The 19,859-nt window shown below is 47.1% G+C and overlaps 1 protein-coding gene across 10 annotated transcripts in view; it reads right to left on the bottom strand.

The window, feature by feature from the left end:
- The window catches only part of Gtf2i (general transcription factor IIi), an 83,724-nt gene that overhangs the window by 63,034 nt on the left and 831 nt on the right, over positions 1-19,859 (bottom strand). For 7 of the 10 annotated variants that reach the window (XM_055606269.1, XM_055606268.1, XM_055606264.1 and 4 more), the window contains exon 2: positions 1,206-1,309. In XM_055606269.1, coding sequence (XP_055462244.1) covers positions 1,206-1,304 — 99 coding nt within the window. In that variant the 5' untranslated portion in view covers positions 1,305-1,309. Of the gene's footprint in view, positions 1-1,205; positions 1,310-10,279; positions 10,580-12,912; positions 13,017-19,859 lie in introns of all 10 variants that reach the window. The other 3 variants (XM_055606260.1, XM_055606262.1, XM_055606261.1) reach the window with 3 other exon arrangements.

Genomic DNA, 19,859 nt, shown 5'->3' on the forward strand with positions numbered 1-19,859 from the left:
CATAGAGCTATTTAAAAGCATCATTTCTTTCTAGATAAATCTAAAAATCTAACACTTAAAACCATCTTAATATATAACCAGGATTCAAGTAACACTTATATCTTTAAATTAAGTATATGTAGACTTTATACCTAGTTCTAAACAGGAAAAACAAAACAACAACAATTTACAGGAAGAATGAAAGCAGAAACTCCTTGTTGTGGGTTTAAGGTCAGGTTCCTCAAGAAACAAGCTCAGACCTGCAGACCTGAGGGCAGACCTTTGTGAGGCTGCTGCCAGGAAGACCTGTGGGGGAAAGAGGCTGGAGCTACACTGGGAAGGACAGTGAGTCTAGATACAGGGATGTGACGCTCGGTGCAACGGCCTCGGGAGGAGAGCACCTTCCTGAGGAGGCCTGAAGCCCCTCCTAACGGCCACTATGCAATTCCACTCCTACGTTTTTTGCTTCTTTGCAGCTTTTCTTGGAAACTGAGACAGGTTCTCATTATATAGCCCAAACTATGCTAGAACACAAGCTCCTTCTGCCTCAGTTTCCAAAATGCAAGGACTCTAACTCAGATTCTGATTGACTTCAATAAGCCCCTCCAATGAGGTTAAGGACTTTTAAGAACTTGAGGGCTGAGGATGTGGAGCACAGCACCAGAGCCGTGGCTGGCTCGAGCCCCAGGACCACGGTCTGAAAGACGGTAGTAAAACATGATGAGAAAGTCAAACCCTAGACTGGGAGAGTACGGCTCAGTTGGTGGAGGGCTTGTCTACTGGAATGCTAGCATTCTGGAGAGACGGAGGAAGAAAACATCAGAAAGTGCAAGTGCGGGTGGCCTCGATTAAACAAACAAATAAACAGGTCTAGGGGTACACCTCAGTGGTACAATGCTGGCCTAGCACAGGCCAGGCCTACATTCAACCCTCAACACTGCTTTAAAAAAAAAAGTAATGATGGGAGCTGGAGAGATGGCTCAGAGGTTAAGAGCACTGGCTGCTCTTCCAAAGGTTCTGAGTTCAATTCCCAGCAACCACATGGTGGCTCCCAACCATCTATAGTGAGATCTGGTGCCCTCTTCCGGCGTGCAGGCACATATGCAGGCAGAACACTATATATATAACAAATAACTATTTTTAATTTAAGTAATAGTAATTAAGTAGTTTCATTAGTGGTTCGTGGAAACTCTGAACAGGACACCGGCAAAACTGCACTGTCTCACCATGGACTCCAGGGCAGACATGAGGAATGTCACCACCATCCTGCTCTCTGAGGACTCCTCATCTTCCGCAGGCATTGTGGACATCGCTACTTGGGCCATCACTTCTGCACAAGAAAAACACAAGAAAAGAGAATGTGGGAAGCCCACCGTGGCTGATTCTCTCTGGACGGATGCCAGGGATCCATCACAGCCCACCTCACAGTTTCAGATTTGCCCAAACTCCTTTCCTTTAAGAAGAGGTACATGCTTAACTTCCCATGGCAAGCCATTTCCATAAAATTAGATTAACATCATCACACCCCAGCTAAACCCAGGCAGCAGCCAGACTGTGACAGCGACCGGTCTCCAGGAAAAGCAGCCACACTTCATGACCCAATGCACAGGGAAGCAACCCATGTCTGTCTCTCCCTGCGTGCACCAGGAGGAGCAGGTGGCGCTCCTGAGGCTGGGTGAAGCCGCTTCTCCCTGGGAGACAGGCTGCAGGGCGCCAGGCAGCACCTAGGACTCCCCTGTAACACCACACACGATTCTCTTCACAGTGTTTGGTACTGTGGCACCAGCAAGAAGGCTCATGCAAATTTCAAACAGAAAACATAAAATAGTAACTGCTGGGAAAGATGTAGTGAGGATCAGAACCCTTGAAACTGCTGCACTGCTGTTGTGGATAATAATTTATTTAAAAAAATAAATAAATGAAGAGAACTATGTAATTCAGCCATTCCACTTCTGGAACTGAAACATGACTGTACTTCCACATCCATGGCTTTCTAAGCAGTCTAACAGTGGCAGCACTCCAAAGCTACCAATATGTGAATTAACAAGATGTGAGCTATCTACTTTAGGAACATTATTCGGTCTTTACAAGGACGATGGGCTCAGTGGCTGGAGTGCTTGACTGACTCGAGTGAAGGCCAGGGATCCAACCCCAGTACCTGTACACACCTATGCTAAGAGGCAGAAGTTCAATGTCATCAATTCAAGGCCTGTTTGGGCTAATTACCCTGTCTCAAAAAAAAAAGGAAGATTGTCATTTGTAACGGGTTGAATGAGAATGACCCCCACAGGCTCTTATATTTGGATGCTTGGTCCTCAGTGGATAGAACTGTTTGGGAAGGTTTAGGAGGTGTGGCCTTGTTGGAGGAGACGTCACTAAGGTGGGCTTTGACATTCCAAAAGTCCAAGCCATTCCCAATTTGCTCCATCTCTGTCTGCCTCGTGCCTGAGGTTGAAATGCAAATTCTCAGCTATTGCTCCAGCACCAAGAATGCATGCGCATTCTCGCCTGACTGTCACCACACTCCTTGCCTGCTGCCACGCTCCCTGCCTGCTTCCGTGTCCACTGCCTGGTGCCACGCTCCCTGCCTGCTTCTGTGTCCACTGCCTGGCGCCATGCTCCCTGCCATGATGTCACCGACTTCACACCGCTGGAACCGTTAAGCCCCAAATTAAATGCTTTCTTTAAGAGCTGCCTTGGTGCTTTTTTTCACAGCAGTAGAAAAGTTCCTAAGACATTACTCACACTGTAACACAGATGAACCTTAGGAATAAATCAACACAAAAGGACAAGCGCTATGTGAGACTATTCCCATGGGGGATTTAGAAGGCTTAAATCCAGAGACAGAAGTAGAACGGGTGAGGAGTGGGAGCAGAAGAGAGAGGCTAACTGAACAGAATAAACTCAGAAATTGCTGGGTGATGGCAGCACACACCTTTTAATCCCATTCTAAGGAAGAGGCAGGTGGATCTTTGAGTTCCAAGCCAACCTGGTCTACAGAGTGAGTTCCAGGACAGCCAGGGCTACACAAAGAAACCCTGTCTCAAAAACAAACAAAAAACTAAAACAAAACAAAACAAACAAACAAAACAAAACGAGGAAAAAGAAAACCCTCAGGTGCTACACAATGTCAGCAGTTAACGCCAGAAAAGCCAACACTTGGAGACCAGCCAAAGCGGAGATTTTTATGACACTACTTTGCCAAAGTTAATTTTGAAGCAAAAACAAAAGAGTGCCACACAGACATTCCACCAACATGTCACAGGGGAGACACAAGAAGGTCTGAGGTAAAATCGAAAACAAACACTCCAAAAAGCTGACTTCCTATAAAGTACGGAAATCATATGCCTGTTAACATTATCCCTTTCAACTTACATAGATTCTAATTTTAAACAATTTTTATCTTTTGTTTCGTTTTTTGAGACAAGGTTTCTCTGTGTAGCCTTGGCTGTCCTAGAGTCACTTTGTAGACCAGACTCTCCCAAATCCACAGTGATTCACCTGCCTCTGCCTCCCAGTGCTGGGATCACAGGCCGCTCTGCGTGGAAAACCACAGCCCCACCAACAGTTAGCACAAAGGAAAGCCTGTGCTGCATTCTTTTCTCTTAGATAAGCCTGTATACATGTGAGATAAGAGCTGAAATGATCGAGTTATCTTTCTTCCATTATCACAGGCATCCACCTAAAATACCCTGTCCTTATTTCTGAAATCTCATTATTACTTAAGCTCACCTTTAGACTTGCCAGCAAGGGGAAACAAGTAAGCAATGTTCTTATCGTACATACGCAGGGCTATGTCAAAGCCATGCAGGCTCAACTGAAATCACAACAAAAAACTAAGATAATTTTTTTCATCTATTGTTGGCTTCAAGATTCATTTGTCCTAAAGTCACTTGATGTGCTTTTTAAGGAAGCAGAGAGCCTTTAATATAATCACTTGGGAGGCAAAGACAGGCAGACCCCCTTGATCGGGTCTATGCCAGACAGGTGGAAAGGTCATTCACATTATAGGAAGGTGTGTCTCTGTATGGTCCATTGTTGACTGTAAATGCTAACAGATCCTGTCACTGCTATTGAAGAAGCTCCTGTGTCAATGTTGTGTTCTCCATCATCTCTGATTAGTTAATAAAGAGCTCAACAGCCTAGAGCAGGCAGGAGATCCCAGTGGGAGGGTCCTAGGTGGAGAGAAGAGAAAGTTGAGGAGGAGGAGGGCCATGAGGATGTAGCCATGAGTCTCCAGGAGGACAAAGATGGAGCAGGAGCAGCCAGGGTGAGGCGAGATGGCAGGTAACCCGGCATGTGGCTGAGAATCTGCCCAGCTGTGGTGCTTAAGGCTTTAAATAATATAACAGGCTTTCCTCTCATTATTTGGGAGCTCAAACAGGCATGTGGAAAGCTGCTACAATTAATTTTACACTAGGGCTACATGGTGAAACCCTTTCTTAAAAACTAAAGGAAGGGAAAGAGGAAAGGGAAATGAAGAGATATGACTAAATTTCATTACATACTCGGGCAAGGAAGTATGCAGTTCTCAAAGAATAAAGATTCTTTTTTGTCTAACGGGAGACAAATGCCACCCCACCAGCAGCCTAATTTCATTAGAAGCTACTCGGGAGTGTGACAGCCTTTGAGGGAAAGCGCCCTGGGTTGTGGAGGAGGTTGCGGCTGGGCTTGAGGAGAGGGCAGGCTGGCTTGATCTGTGTTTCTCCAAGAAGCAAGTTCCTGAGCAGTCTTCCTCTGCGGCCATTTACTGAGCCCCAGTTGGTGACTGTGTCTCCCCACCTTTCCCAGAAACTGCAGAGCCCAGGACTGTACCCAGGTGTGTCTTTATTATAAACAAGGGGGCTGACTCAGCCAGTGACCTCTGAGCTTTTATTAATCCCTTCAGTCTGGGTCCCTGGATTGATCCCACAACCATGAGAAAAGGGAAAAGTGAGCTGAACTGACAATTCGCAAGGACAGCACATCAGACCTCCAGCTCCTGAAGCGGTTACAAAAGGGTCTGGCTCCTCAGAGTGTATGCATCTGAGGGAGTGGGCATACAGAGGATGACAAAGACCAGCATCCAAGGCAGAGTCCTCAGTAGAGAAACAACCCAGGTGTCCTCCCGAGTGGGGGCCAGCAGCCACATGCAGTTATGTGTAAGCTAAGATGAAAGCAAATTAAAAGTTCAGTTCTTCAGCCTGGCAGTGGTGGCGAACACCTTTAGTCCCCACACACAGAAGGCAGAGGAAGGCGGATCACTGTGAACTCGAGGCCAGCCTGGTGTACAAAGAGTTCCAGGAAAACCGGGTCAGAAAAATTAGGCAAGAGGGACAACAAGAACACTAGGCCAGTAAGCAAATGCCTCGTCTTGGTGACAGTGTCCTTCATGGCCCATCCTCACGGGCACTGGCAGCACAGAGCACCTGCAGAAAAAGAAGGAATCGGACAGGCTGCCTGAGGACATTGAGGACAGCACAATGTCAGCAGAAAGTGAGAAAATGCCAAGAGCCTGCTGGGCTGGGCTGCAGCCCAGAGGTACTGCAGAGATTACTGGGTCTCCAAATTCTCAAAGAACCGTAAGTACTTAACCACCTACCTACCCGCAAAGCAGTCTAACAAACCATGCCATGGAGTTCTCAATATCTTAGCAAAATACCCCTCGACCTTTCTATTTCAACCTATTTTAAGGATTTCCTCTGGGTGTGGTGTGTGCGCGTGAGTGCGCGCCCCACGCTCACGGTTTCTGTGTGGATTTATCAGCACCTATTGTGAGGGTGCCTGAATAGAACAGGCCATCAGAGCCCCTGAAAATGGAGTTACTGGCAAGTGTGATCCAGCCAGTAAGGTTCTCTGCAAGAGCAGCCAGCCCTCTGAACCACTGAGCAACTTCCCAAGCCTCTATTTCTCAGTGCCGGTACCAGGTGCAGTGGCACGCACCTGTAATCCCAGCACTCCGGAGGCAGAAACGGGTGGATCTCTGTGAGTTTGAGGCCAGCCTGGTCTACAAAGTGAGTCCACAACAGCCAAGACTACCCAGAGAAACCCCGTCTCAAAAAACAAAATTCTCAGTACTGAAAACAAACAGTATCTTCAGAGCTGCTACAGAATCATTTATACCAGAGATGGTTAAACGTGCTAACGCCTTCAGACTTAGCAACATTTAGGAGCCTTGCTGCTTTCTAAAGCATCTCCACTTTAGATCCTGTGCCCAACATGAACATCAGTGATGGCCAGCGTCTGCTGGTGGCTGTACTCTTTATAAACTGTCAATCTTCCCCAACCCTTGTTCTTCCTTTTCATCCTGGAAACTGTTACGGTACGTTCCGACTTTTGCTTTTACATTTTCTATTATTTATTTATGTAGTGTAGGGGTAGGGATGTGCCACCGTGCGTGTGTATCAGTCAGAAAACAAACTGCAAAGCTTTATTTTCTCCTTCCATCAAGCAGCCCCAGGGCCCTCACATCACCAGGGCTGATGGTTAAGTGCCTTTACCTGTTCAGCCATGTTGCTGGCCTCATTCTGAGTGACTTTCTTTATGTTTCACCTGCGCGTAAACGTGTGTGCACGCCTGTGTGTGCCTGGTGCGCACAGCAGCCAGAAGACAGTGTCAAGATTTCCCTGGAACCACAGTTACAGACGGCTGTGAGCTGTTTTGTTTTGTATCCTCCGAAACAGCAACTAATATTTTGTTTTGGTTTTTTAAAACAGGGCTTCCCTCTGTAGCCCCAGCTGTCCCAGAACTCACTCTGTAGACCAGGCTGGCCTTGAACGCAGAGATCCACCTGCTGCCTGGGATTAAAGGCGTGCAGCACCACCATCCAGCTATTTATATTCTTGCTTGTTCTCGAATCTGATACTCCCTCTGCCCACCGCTGATCCTTCAGAATTCTGTCCAGTGACACACTCTGGTTTTGTTTGCTAAAATTCTTTCTTCTTGTGGGATGTTTTCATTGAAATGGAAGCTCATTCTAACGGTTCTTTCTGTTCTGCACGCTGAGGCTGTTTTACCACTTTTGGAGTCATCATATTTTGTCTTCCACTGCTGCCACTGAAAAGTCACCCACAGTGCAGCGTCTTCAGAAGATAAGCCCCATCTAACCTCTGCGTATCCTAGGACGTTTGTCTTCAATTTCTACAGCTTCCCTATGTCAAGTGCAGACTTCCTTTCCCTTGGTGTTAGTTACTCACGGGGCTTCTGAATCATGAACTAGCGTCTCCCTGTGGGCACTCGGCCATCACCTCTCAGTAAAGCCTGGGCTTCAGCCAGGCATCAGGGCTCACACCTCTGAGCGATTGTGCAGAGGCAGAGGCAGAGGCATCCCAACCCTGTGAGTCTGAGGCCAGCCAGGCTACACAGTGAGACCCTGCCTCAAAACAAAAAGGTTCAGCTTTTACATTAGACATTACTTTATCCCTGAAGTCCCTGACCATCTTGTCATTTCTCATTCCCTTTCCCCTCCCCCACCTCATCATCCCCACCATGCTGAACTCCATTTCTTCTAACTTACCCTCCATTTCACTGATTCCTGGTCACATTCATGGCCTCCTACCCTAAAAAAATTTGTCATTTGTTCAAACATAATAAAATACTTGCAGGTCTCAGGTAATTAAAAGATCTCCAGTCTTGGAAGGGTTGTTTGCTATTTCTACTGGTTCTTGCGCATATCTTCTATACTTACACATTTGTTTAATGTTTATTTTCATGTCCTGATTACCTTAAATCTAGTTATTCATAATTTGAAGTCAGAAGGAAGCAGCTTCCCCCTGGGGTCACCACAACCGAAGCCTTTGGACCACTCACAAGCGAGGCTCCTCCATGACCCTCACCCTCTTGCATCTCACAGGAAGGGGTTTTCTATCTGACCAAAGAATTCGGTGTACGTGTGCGCTGATTTCTGAACCTCTTACCCCAAAGCACTTTCAAAGCAAGAGCAGGGTAGGCAGTTCCCGTTTCTGACTGGAACCCTGATTCCCCTTGGGCGTTTGTGTTGCATTGTGAGTGCGCTCCACCAAGCTGTACTTCTCCGCTCCCTCCAGTCGCCTCTCTACGGTATCAAGTCCTTAGGTTTGGCTGGTTGGTGTTTTAGATTCACTTTATTGTGTGTATGAGTGTTCTGCCTATGCGTATGTGTGTGCACCACATGTGTGCCTGGTGCCCTGAGGTCGGAGCCCTAGAAATGAAGTCACAAATGACTGTGAGCCAGCACGAGGGTGGTGGGAGTCGACAGGCTCTTAACCACTCAGCCGTCTCTCTAGCCCTCCTGGGTTTTTAAAAAGACTTTATTCTTGTGTATAATGGGAATGTGCTTTGTGAGTACACATATGACATTGTCAGTGCCCAAATGGTTCTGTTCCATTACAGAAGTCTAAATTAATACGTAATCTTAAATTCTCAGTTGGATCTAATTTTATTTTTAAAACTTTAATTTCAGAGAAATTTCAGTTGTTTTCAGTGAGAATACATATTGTTTGCTGTACATACTTTGCCCCCCCCTTTTTGTTTTTGTTTTGTGAGACAGGGTTTCTCTGTGTAATCCTGGCTGTCCTGAAACTTACTCTGTAGACCAGGCTGGCCTCAAACTCACAGAGATCTGCCTGCCGCTGCCTCCCAAGTGCTGGGATAAAAGGCATGTGGCAGTACACCCAACTAGATTATTTTATGTGTATGTGTGTTCTGCCTGCATGTATATCTGTTTATCGTGTACCCACAGGTCAGAAAAGAGCATCAGATCCCCTGGGACTGGAGTTACAGACAGTTGTTGGCCAAAATGTGGGCCTTCTAAAAGAACAAGTGTTCTTGACCACAGAGCCAACTCTCTAGTCTCAATGTGTGCATATATCTGTATTTTACTGTCTAGATAATGTAGGAGTTATGACAGTATGAATTAGTAGGCAGTCCTTAGAGTGCAAAGTTACAAAGTCCCAACTCAAATATAAAAGCAGAGTTTTATTGCTTAATTTAATTAGTATCTAAAGATCGCATGGATTCTAGGTACAGATAGATTCAAGAACACAAAACATGCTGCCAATGGTGTTGAATCCCTTTAATCCCAGCACTCAGGAGGCAGAGGCAGGATGATCTCTAAGCTTGAGGCCAGCCTGATATACAGAGCAAGTTGCAGGGTTACACAGAGAAACCCTGTCTTGGAAAAAAAACCTGTCTTCTCCATTTCCACCCACAACAGTGTATACAACAGCCTCAGGCATCAAGCTCACCAAAGCTTCTACTATGTCCCAAGGCAAAGACAACGTGTTATTCAGAAGCCTAGCCTGGGCCAAATTCAGTAGCTAGCCACAAAAAAGATCACCCAGGACCGGCTGTGACCAGCATCAGTCCACTGCAAACCGGACAGTTCTCACAAGGCCAAGCCAGCAGCAGTATCGTTGGGAAAGGGATGGAAAAGCAGGTCAGGCTCACAAGACACCTCCTCCTCATCACCACTGGGGACAGGGCCAAGCACTGCAGATCCTGGTTTGTTCGTGTTCACACACCTAGGACAGAGTTCCATTATAAACTAGGCACAGTGAGACTGACAGCAATCATCACGTCACGCTGTTATGACAGCCAAGTGGGATGGTCTCCATGTACTCTCCCTTAGGCCTACTCTCATGGAAATGAAGACAGGCCTTGGAGGGTAGCATTCTTGCTCTTTGGCCAACTTCTGCCACTGTTCATAAAATATAGCCAATGTCTGGGCTGCTGCCACCTCTGCAGTGGCTTTCAGGTTCTGTGGCCCCAACCTGCATACGGGAGACCCCTGGCCTGCTCCCACGACCATGCGCCAGGTCACAGGGTATGTCCTCTATCCCCAGGCTCAGGGCCTCCCCATCTGCCCCAGGTACCTGTCCCACACTGTGGCCGTGAGATTGGTGTTCTATAGGGTCACAAGCATGGTGTGGATTTTCATCTCCTTCACCAATTCAATTGCCAGATGCAAGATCTGCTCTTACTGTGGTCAGGACTTTCATTTTTGACTCAATTAAAAACTTTCACCTTTTCACAGAGGCCCCTTGACGTTCTCTGGCACATGCAGGCAGTGCAGTGCTCTTGGGCTTTGGGGCCATAATTAAAGCACACTAAGTGTGGGGACCAGGAGGGAGGCCAGAGCAGCTAAGCAAGCACTGGCTACAGGAAGGGTCTTCAACCAGCCTATTGGAGCCTACATCCTGCTACTCCCTGGAAACCACCCACTGCTAGTTCCTGGCTCTTCCCAAATAGCAAAGCTAACTGAGACAAGGCCAGGGCAGGAGTAAGAAGGGACCCCTGCTGAGGAGGCCCCAGCCTGCCACATCTTTCCCATATGCTCTCCTACCTTGTCTTGTGGATTAGCGATTGTTTTATTCTTCTCTTCCCTGCTATGGTTTGTAGCTCTGCATTCTGAGTTTCAATGTGGCCCAGATGGGCTCATCTCTGAAAACAGACACCAAGCATTCTCTCAAAGCTTCTTCTGTTTCCTGCTGGAGGTCAGCATCAGGGATCGGTTTCTCTGTGTCCTCAGAGCTCTGATCTGCTGGACCTCAAAACAAGCCAGCACTCAAGTCCATGTCATTTTTATGCTATATTTTTGTTTTAATTTATTGATCCTTCGTGTTAATATAATAGCAACAAAAAGCTTTGAAAAGAAAGAAAAAAATTGTGAGTGAAAGGAAGAAAGTTTTTTAAAGATTTCCACACACTATCATCATTGTAAGAAAAATAGATCAGGAGTGGTGTTAATATTAAGAGCACCTAGACCCAAGATGGTGGTGCACGCCTTTAATCCCTGCACTTGGGAGGCAGAGGCAGGCAGATCTCTGAGTTGGGAGCCGGCCTGGTCTATAGAGTGAGTTCCAGGACAGCCAGAGCTACATAGTGGCCCTGTCTCAAACAAACATATATATGATAAAACCCAATTTTAATCAACTCATTTAAGTCACTAAGACTCACAACAAAATTAAAAGGCTAAAAAAGACCAAAAAAAAAAAAATCTTAAATAACTTCAACCACCACTTAATTCTAAGGAAAAACTAAAATTGGATCTTTAACTTCAAGAAACTCCTATTTTCATAAAAGCTATTCCAAAATGGTTAGCATTCAAAACAGTTTTTAAAAATCCATCTTTTAAAATGTCACTTCCTGGGCAGTGGTAGCCTTTAATCCCAGCACTCAAAGCTGAGGGAGGCAGATCTCTGTGAGTTCTCATCGGCAAAGTTCAGGACAGCCAAGGCTTCACAGAGAAACCCTATCTCAAGGAGGAAAAAAAAAAAAAAAGCTAAACCGTCACTCCCTTTGTTCTAAAAGGATTCCTATAATACAAAGATTAACAGTCCAGGATGCTGACATCCTAGCAAGCTCAACCGTCCTGCCTGCCTGCCTGCCTGCCTGCCGACCGTGAGCTCGGTTCTCAGCTGTAAACCACTATACCCAGGCAATACCTCAGGCTGCCAAGTGAGACACCAGTGAACATCTAACAGTTTACAGACACATTTCCGTTTTCTCCACGTCCACTTAAAGATTGTTATTAAAAGTGTTTTTGACGTTATGTTTTTAGATGCATTTAAGGTAGTTTATTGATGCTATTGGTTTGTCTTGGAATCTTGACGTTTACTATAAAAAGCTGATACAACAGTAAATACACTTTCCCTTGCAACCTAAGAACACCAGTAGGGATATGGTAGCACTTTTGTGAGTGCTAAAGCCCTGGGTTTACCCCCAACACTCTAAGAAGGAAAAACAAGGTTTTTCCTTGCACAACCACACTCCTGGTTTCCTTGTTCTGTCTTGCTTTGCAGTACTAGGAAGCACATCTGGAACCCCCAGCATGAAAGGCAGGTACTCTGCCGTCAAGCTACACCCCAGCCCAGAACCCTTGCCAAGAGGGATGCAGACCCACCAACCGACCAGACACCTCAGTTCCAAGACCTTTCAGACTCTAAGCACGCTGCAGAACTCACTGCTATTTTAAACATTCTTCTGATGTCATTCACTAACTTACTTATAGTTTCACAAAGTTTTTAGGGACTTAAGACAACAGTATAATATTTAAATCTATTTACCGACCTCTTCTATTCCCCTCAAAATTTTCAGCCTTTTTTTAAATAAAGCAGAATGCCTTAATTGCAAAGAAAGAAAAAGAAAAAAGCCAAAATTTTTTGTCACCAAGTACTATCCCTTTACCAAGTGAAACAGGAAACCCTTCATCTTAACCAAGTAAGAAAGTTAACAGCAACTCCCAACAAGGAGCTCAATAAAGTTAAGTCTAGCCTAAACACTTCACATGAACTGGGTCAAACTAGGAAGAAGAAACGATGAATCCAAGTTGAAACATCCTGAAAAATGACTCCTATGGATTTCAAAAAGTGAAGGGTTGGAGATCTAGGTCAGCCAACAGAAAGCTTACCTAACATTAGGGAGGCCCTGGATTTGATCCCTCAAACCCCTCAAACTGAGTGTGGTAGTGCATGTCCTGCAATAACAGCTCTCAGGAGAGAGAGGCAGAAGGAGCAGAAGTTCCTCAACCCTGCATGGTCATGGTGGTCAAAGCCTGTAGTCCTCCCAGCACTCAGAGAGGCAGAGGCAGGTGGATCTCTGTGAATTGGAGGCCAGCCCGGTCTACAAAGTGAGTCCAGGACAGCCAAGGGTACATAGAGAAGGCCTGTCTGAACAAAACACAGACCTCAGACTGGGAAGGCAGCATGGAATTTGGGGGTGCTAACCCAGGAGGTGGCAGTGAGTCTAAGAGCAGCTACAAAGTAACTTCTAGCCCAGAATACAGTTAAGAGCCCATGTTTAAAACACTCAAGAACTGCTCAGAGATCAAGGTGACCACTACAGCATTAGAAATACTGCCGGGATGGAATCCATCACTTAAACCCAGAGCCCCACCCCTTCTTTTAATGGGAGTGAGCGTAGCAGGGGACCTAAGCCAAAGCCTCACTCGACAGCCGGGGCTGGCCTGGAACATACCATGTAGAGCAAGTTGACCTTAAACTCAGGTATCTGGCCGGCCTCACTTTCAGAAGTGCTGGGTTAGATTAAAAGAATGCAACACTACACCGGACAGGTCCCATCTGTAATAAAAGAGAAAATAATAGAAACTCCGGACTGTTTAAAATATATTCCTGATGTGTTATCCATAAGTGTTTGATTTGCACATCTATTTAAATATACATGGGTCACCGCAGGCAAGTAGAATGTGTAAGAGGCCCTCGAAAGGCTGAAGAGAGATGAGAGCCACAAGCATAAGCCCACCAACGAATCTCCAACAGGAGTTAAAGAGGAGAGATCCTACGGTCTAGAAAAACCAGGTGGCACACTTCTGTGACCCCAGCGCTTGGGATGTGAAGGAAAGGATCAGGGTTCAGGGCCATCGTCAGCTATAAAGTTCTACTGAACTTTAGGCTACACAAGACCCCATCTCAAAAAAGTCAGAAGAAAGTGGAAAACCATGGTGCATTCCTTAATCCCAGTACTCAAGAGGCAGAGGCAGGTGGATCTCCTGAGTTCCAGCCTGGTCTAGGTCTACTGAGTGAGTTCCAGGACAGCCAAGATACAGAGAAACCTTGTCTCAAAAAAAAAAAAAAAAAAAAAAAAAGGAAAGGAAGGAAGAAGGAAGGAAGGAGGAGGGAGGGAGGAAGGAAGGAGGAAGGGAGGAAGGAAAGAAGGAAGTAGGAAGGAGGAAAGAAGGAGAAAGGAAGGAAGAAGGAAGGGGAATGGAAGGAGGGGAGGAAGGAAAGAAGGAAGTAGGAAGGAGGAAGGAAAGAAGGAAGGAGGAAGGAGGAAGGAAAGAGGAAGAAAAAGGAGGGAGGAAAGAGGAAGGAAGGAAGGAAGGAAGGAAGGAAGGAAGGAAGGAAGGAAGGAAGGAAGGGGGAGGGAGGGAGGGAAGAAGGAGGAAGGAAGGCGAAAGGGAGGAGGGAAAGGAGGAGGAAGGAGAAAGGAAGGAAGAAGGAAGGAAGGGGAATGGAAGGAAGGAGGAAGGGAGGAAGGAAGGAAGGAGGAAGGAAGCCCTCCCCCCCCAGCTGTGGAGCCAGCAGTCAAATCTTCCAGCATGCTCATGGGCGGCTGGAGTCGCCTGGGAGCTTACCAATTAGAGGGGCTGGCCAGGCAGCCCCAGGAATCCTCCTGGGATTATAAACACACCCCACCTGCAAAGCTCTTCAAAGTGGGTTCCAGAATCCAACTCAGGCCTTAGGCTTGCCTAACAAGCACCCCACCATCTCCCCAACTCCACAGTCCACACACAAAGAATTATGTGTCCCTTTGACCTACTAAAGCCATCTCTATTTGAAGAACCACATCCAGGTGAGCCTTTCGCAGCCTAGAAAACAGCACTAGCCTATGGAAGGACCCTTTCCCACAAGGCTGTAACATTATGCTGCTAAGTACTCTGGACTTAAGTGCTTTACAAAACACCCACTCAATTAAACAGTTCTAAAGGAAGCAAAGTATATTTAACACACATTATTACATGTGTCTATTTATTTGCATACCTATAAACAAACTCCAAACCTAAACCCAATAAATTCAAAGTGGCTCAGTTCCCAGCCAGCTGCTTTCATTGCACTAACTAGAATAACCTATTTTCTGATGAAGCACAAGAATGAACTAGGGCAGCATCAGGATGAGCCAATGCTCTGACATGCACAAACAGTAATGTGCTCACCTTATTCCAAATGCCTATTTTTAAAAAATGATAAACCAAGATAGGAGAGTGGGAGGAAAAGGTGGGACTTCGTCAGGATGTAAAGTGAATACGTGAATAAATTAAAGAGAAAAAATATAAATACACACACACACCAGGGACTTGTTTTGCCTAAGATCTAGAGCTATGGTTCCCTGCCTAGCATAAAGCCCTAGGCTCAGTCCCCAGCACCACGAATAAATAAAATGTAAGGGGCTAGAGAGACAACTCAGCAGTCAAGCACATCTTCTGCTCTTCCATGTATTTTGGAGCTTTGCCATCATGTGCATTTTAAAGCATCATCTTCTGAACTGCCCTTTGATCACGACATGTCTCTTCTTATGCCTAAACAACACAGCTTTTCCAAAGTCTGCTTTTGTAAGTCAATAAATAATCCTTTCAGCTTTTCGGTGACTACTGTGCATGATGGTATACTTATTTCCATTTCTTTTGCTTTTTTAACATTTTAGTTTTTATGCTTAATATGTATATTACATAGTTTCTTTGTTGTTGTTGTTGTGTTTTGTTTTTTTGAGACAGGGGTTCTCTGTGTAGCCCTGGCTGTCCTGGAACTCACTGTGTAGACCAGGCTGGCCTCCAGGTCAGAGATCTGCCTGCCTCTGCCTCCCACTACCTGGCTCTTACATAGTTTCTTAAAGCACATAGTTGAGTTTCTCTTTTTTTAAGACTTATTTCTATCTACGAATAAATGTATGTGTGTGTTTGTATTTGCACATGAATTAGAGCCTGAAGAGGCCAGAAGGGGTCAGATCTAGCCGAGCTAGTTACAGGCTGTGAGCGCCACACGGTGCTGGGAATTGAGGCGGGTCCTCTGCAGAAAGAGCAAGCACTCTTAACTGCTTTCCATGTTTAGTTAGATGTGTACTTAGCTACCACTGGAATCTCTCTGCCGTGAATGCACTCTGCTAAATGCATACATGCAGTAAATAGAGGCTAAAGCTCAACAGTCCCTTAGTGTCACCATACCCAGTGAGTACTGAGTCTATCATGTGGAGGCCAGAGATCTTCCTCTACAGCTCCCCGTTTCTCAGTCTTTCTGAACCTGGAATTCATGGACTCACCTGGAGTTGGCATACAGCCAGCCTCAAGGATACAGCTGTCCCCAGCTCCAAGCACTGGGATCTCAGGTTGCCCAGCGCTGCTGCAGCTGACACTTCTATAAGCCTGGACCTTATGCTTGCCTGGCAAGCCTCTTAACAACTAAGCCAACCCCTTTTCTATGAATATCATTTGTTAAATGTGTGCTTGGATCTAACCTAACTTTATGTGTTTGTATGAATAGTCTACAAATAAGTTTTCAAGTGAGTGAAGATGGAAGCAACAAAAGCTTGCAATCGTAATTCTGGGGCCAGGAGTTAGCACTGACATTCAATGGGGAGCCCCTGGGAGCACGTGTCAGTGCTTCCGAAAGAGCAGACTGGAGTGTACTCGTAAAGAACAGATACTTCTTCCACGCTTCCATGCTGGGAAGAGGACTGCCCAGATCCACGCAAATTCTTCCCAAGGAAAACATTTCAACAAGTATCAGTCTCATCCGAGGAGACAGAGGCAGGCAGACTTCTAAGGTCAAGGTCTACAGATGGAGTCCAGGACAGCCAGGGCTACATAAAGACACCCTGTCTTGGGAGAGGGGAAAAAAAAAATGCATGAAGTTAATGGGTTTTGTATGCTTGGTTTCCCTGCCCTTTTTTTCTATGACCATAGAAAATATGTTGCCATCCTCCTTAGTAAAAAATCACAAATGAGATAATGTAATCTTAAATGTTACAAAGTCTAAGCCAGGGCCAGGGTGTAGCTCAGTGGCAGACTCCTCACTCGGCAAGACCAGATCCTAGGCAATGCAAAAGTAAGTCTAACCCCAAGACGCCTCATTCATTTTACTGATCTCTAAGGCCAGTCTGTTCTGCACAGTGAGTTCAGGCCAGCCAAGGCTACACAGTGAGACCTAGGCATGAAAAGCTCCAGCAACACCCACCTGTGAGGGGCTGGCATAAGGTAAGCTATAGAGTTCTTGGAATGGGCTGAGGCTTATTCAACCCCCAGTACCACCAAAAACAAAGAAGTTTTGGCTCACAAAGCTCCAACTCTGAGGAAACCAATGCTTTGGGAGACAGAGAACAGGATGCAGCTTGGCGGCCTGCACTTCCCTGGCAGCACTGGCCCTAGGCTAGACCCCCTAGCACTAGTTATGGTTCTGGTGGTTATGGGCACTCAGCAAAGTGTTCTGCTTGGGAGCGCCACACCCAGCCATTCTATTTTAGTTTGGTCTGGTTTTGAGACAGGGTCTCACTATGTAACCTTGGTTTTCCTGAAACTTGATGTGTAGACCAGGCTGGCCTCCTGATCTACACGCTGAGATTGAAGGGCTGAGTTGCCACACCCTGCCGATACTGCTTTTCATCAGTTCACAAGCAAGAAAACCCTCCAAGCCCTCTCTAGCGTCAAATATTCTCCTGGCCAAAGTGGCTGGTAACAATGTAATGGGTCGTGCAGAAACAGGCAAAGGCTGCAGCAGCAGAGCAAATCCGGAGATTTGCACTGGTGGAGGCCCACGCACAGAAGGGAAACTTCAAAGGGTAAAGAAGCGAGCGTGGGAATGACAGATCAGAATGGCCCTGCATGCCGCAACAGTGCCACACCACGCTCTGGCCCACAAGCCCGCCCTGGCCCTCGAGGGGAGTGTGGGTGCTCCTTCTAGCTCACCTGAGAGAAGACACACGGTAACAAATGTCTTAGAACTGCCTGGGGTTTTTTCCTCCAGCACTGTGAACAGGAAGGCAGGGAGAAGAAAGAGAGGAAAACTCTGTCCTGACAGAAATAACAAGAGAAAGTGGAAAACTGTCCACATGACTTAGATTTCAAATTTAACTCAGCACTTGAACCCACAGCCACTTTTCAAGCTGGAGACTGAGTTTTGTAAGTATTTATTTAAAAAAAAATTTTTTTCAATCAGTCTTCCAAGTAATCTAGAATAAACAGTTCCACTTATTTCAGTTTAGATCCTGTTTTAAACAGGTCATGGCGAGCAGGGCACAGTGTCACACACCTTTGATCGATCCCAGCACTTGGGAATGCAGAGGCAGGCAGATCTCTGTGAGTTCGAGGGCAGCCTGGTCTAAGTCCAGGATGGCCAAGGCTACACAGAGAAATCCTGTCTAGAAAACCGAAAAACAAAACAAAGAAACAAAAAAACACGACATAGTGGCATATGGCTATCATCTAAGCACTCAGAATGCTGAGGCAGGAGGACTGCAATTTACAGCCTGCAAGCACCCCACCCAAGCCCAGGCCTGCAGAACCACAGGGTCTGGAATGACATCATTCCTCTACAGCAGAGGAAGCATGGAGAGCCAGTGGCCCCAAGGCCTGACACAGAGAATAAAGTGCCTGACTTCTCTAGATTGGCCTCATCCGCAAATGGAATTTCACCAAGTGTTTAGGGGGCACACCTGCCACTGAAAACACACTCAAGCCCAGCAGCTATGGTGCTCTATGGATGCCATTTGGCAGAGGGCACGCATACTGGAATAGGACCTAACCAGAGTTTGCCACCCAAAGAGCAAAGGGACAGAGGCAGAACCTAACTCCCTCCCAAGAGCTCCATCATTCCAGCTGTTTAAGCAGCTTAGACAGGGAAATTACCAACTTCAAAATGACCTAGGCTAGAGAGAGGGTTCAAAGCCAACCTGGGCAATTTAGTGCAACTGGAGTATTTCACAAAGTAAAATGGGTGGAGGCCACCTAGAATCCTCAAGGAGTTGGGAACTTTGCTTACCTAACTTGGACGAGGCCCTACTTTTCATCCCCCAAAATGGTAGATACTGGTACTGACATCTCCCTGCTCAAGGATAACCAGCAAACTCAGAACGTGCTCCATATTTTAACAGGGTAATAAAAGGGAAACAACTCATGACCGCACAACATAAAAGGCCTTACAGAAACGACAGCAGATGAGTGAGAAAGTTTTCTGTGCCTCCAGGATGTGAAGCAAGATTCCCAGGACACAGGAAAAACGAAAGAGCCAGAGGCAACAAATTAAAACAAAACAAAATAAAAAAACAAAACAAAACAAAAACCCCTGCTGTAGGAATAGCAGTCATCCCACATCCCAAACCAGATGCCTGTGGGTACCGTACCTGCACCCTTTTACTTGCAAACTAGGTCTGGCCTGGAAAGGGCCGGCTGAGGCAGGCACTGTGCAGAGAAGACGCCCGACAGCCCGACATCGCGTCACCTCCTGTTCCCACCAGCACTATCTCAGATCTGCACTCTCAGCAGCCAAGGACCACAAAGCCGTGAGGCAGAGGGATGTACTAACGGGGCTGTGAGGCACGGGGGAAGGAGGGGGGAGGAGGAGATAAAATGCAAACCTTGTGAGCCAGACCTAAGGTCCCACCAGACAGGAGGATCGCAAGCTCAAAGCCAGCCTCGACTCCAAAATACCCTACTTAATGTTTTTTTTTTTTTTTTTAATTACGTAAAACTTGGGCGGGACTTGGGTGCCCCGGCCTTTAAACCCAGCACCTGCGAGGCAGAAGCAGGAAGCCGTCTACATTCCAGACCGGCCAGGGCTACATGCTGAGCTCTCCCGCACCCCGAAAAGGGCAAAGCTCGTTAAGGGGGAAAAAAAAATAAAGAAAGAAATGGAGGTGCAGGAGTAAACTTTTATTTTTCATTCCTTAACCCCGACGTCTGGGTGCTGGCCCAAGCCAGACTGATTATTTTCATAGCTTCAAGGCTAAAGTCTTCCTTCCGGCCATTGTGTTTATTTCCATCTCCCCACCCCATCCCAACCCCCCAAAAGAAAGTCCGGCCCCGCAGGACGGCCGAGCCAACAGCCCGGGACAAAGCCCACACGGCCGGGCTCCACCTGGGAGCAGGGCGGAGCTCGGGCAGCAGCTCGGCAGGGCCGCCCGCCCCTGCCAGGGCCCCCGCCGCGGTTACCAGGCGCGGGCGGCCCGGCCCCCTGCGCCCGCCGGCCAATCGCGCGCGCTCCGCCGCCCCGAGCGCCGCAGGCCCCAGATCCCCCCCCCCAAACACACACACACACCCCCCGAACCCCGGCGCGACCCCACGGGGCACAGGAGGGGCCGCGGCACCGAGCGCGCGCGCGCGCCCCCGGGGGCAGGCTCAGCCAATCAGAGCGCACAGGGGCTCGCGCGGCCCCGCGGGGGTGCGCTCGACCCTCCGCTCGCTCACGCGCGGGGGCTGG

The sequence above is a fragment of the Psammomys obesus genome, unplaced genomic scaffold, assembly GCF_907164565.1.
Source record: "Psammomys obesus unplaced genomic scaffold, mPsaObe1.curated_primary_1811, whole genome shotgun sequence".
Classification (NCBI taxonomy): domain Eukaryota; kingdom Metazoa; phylum Chordata; class Mammalia; order Rodentia; family Muridae; genus Psammomys; species Psammomys obesus.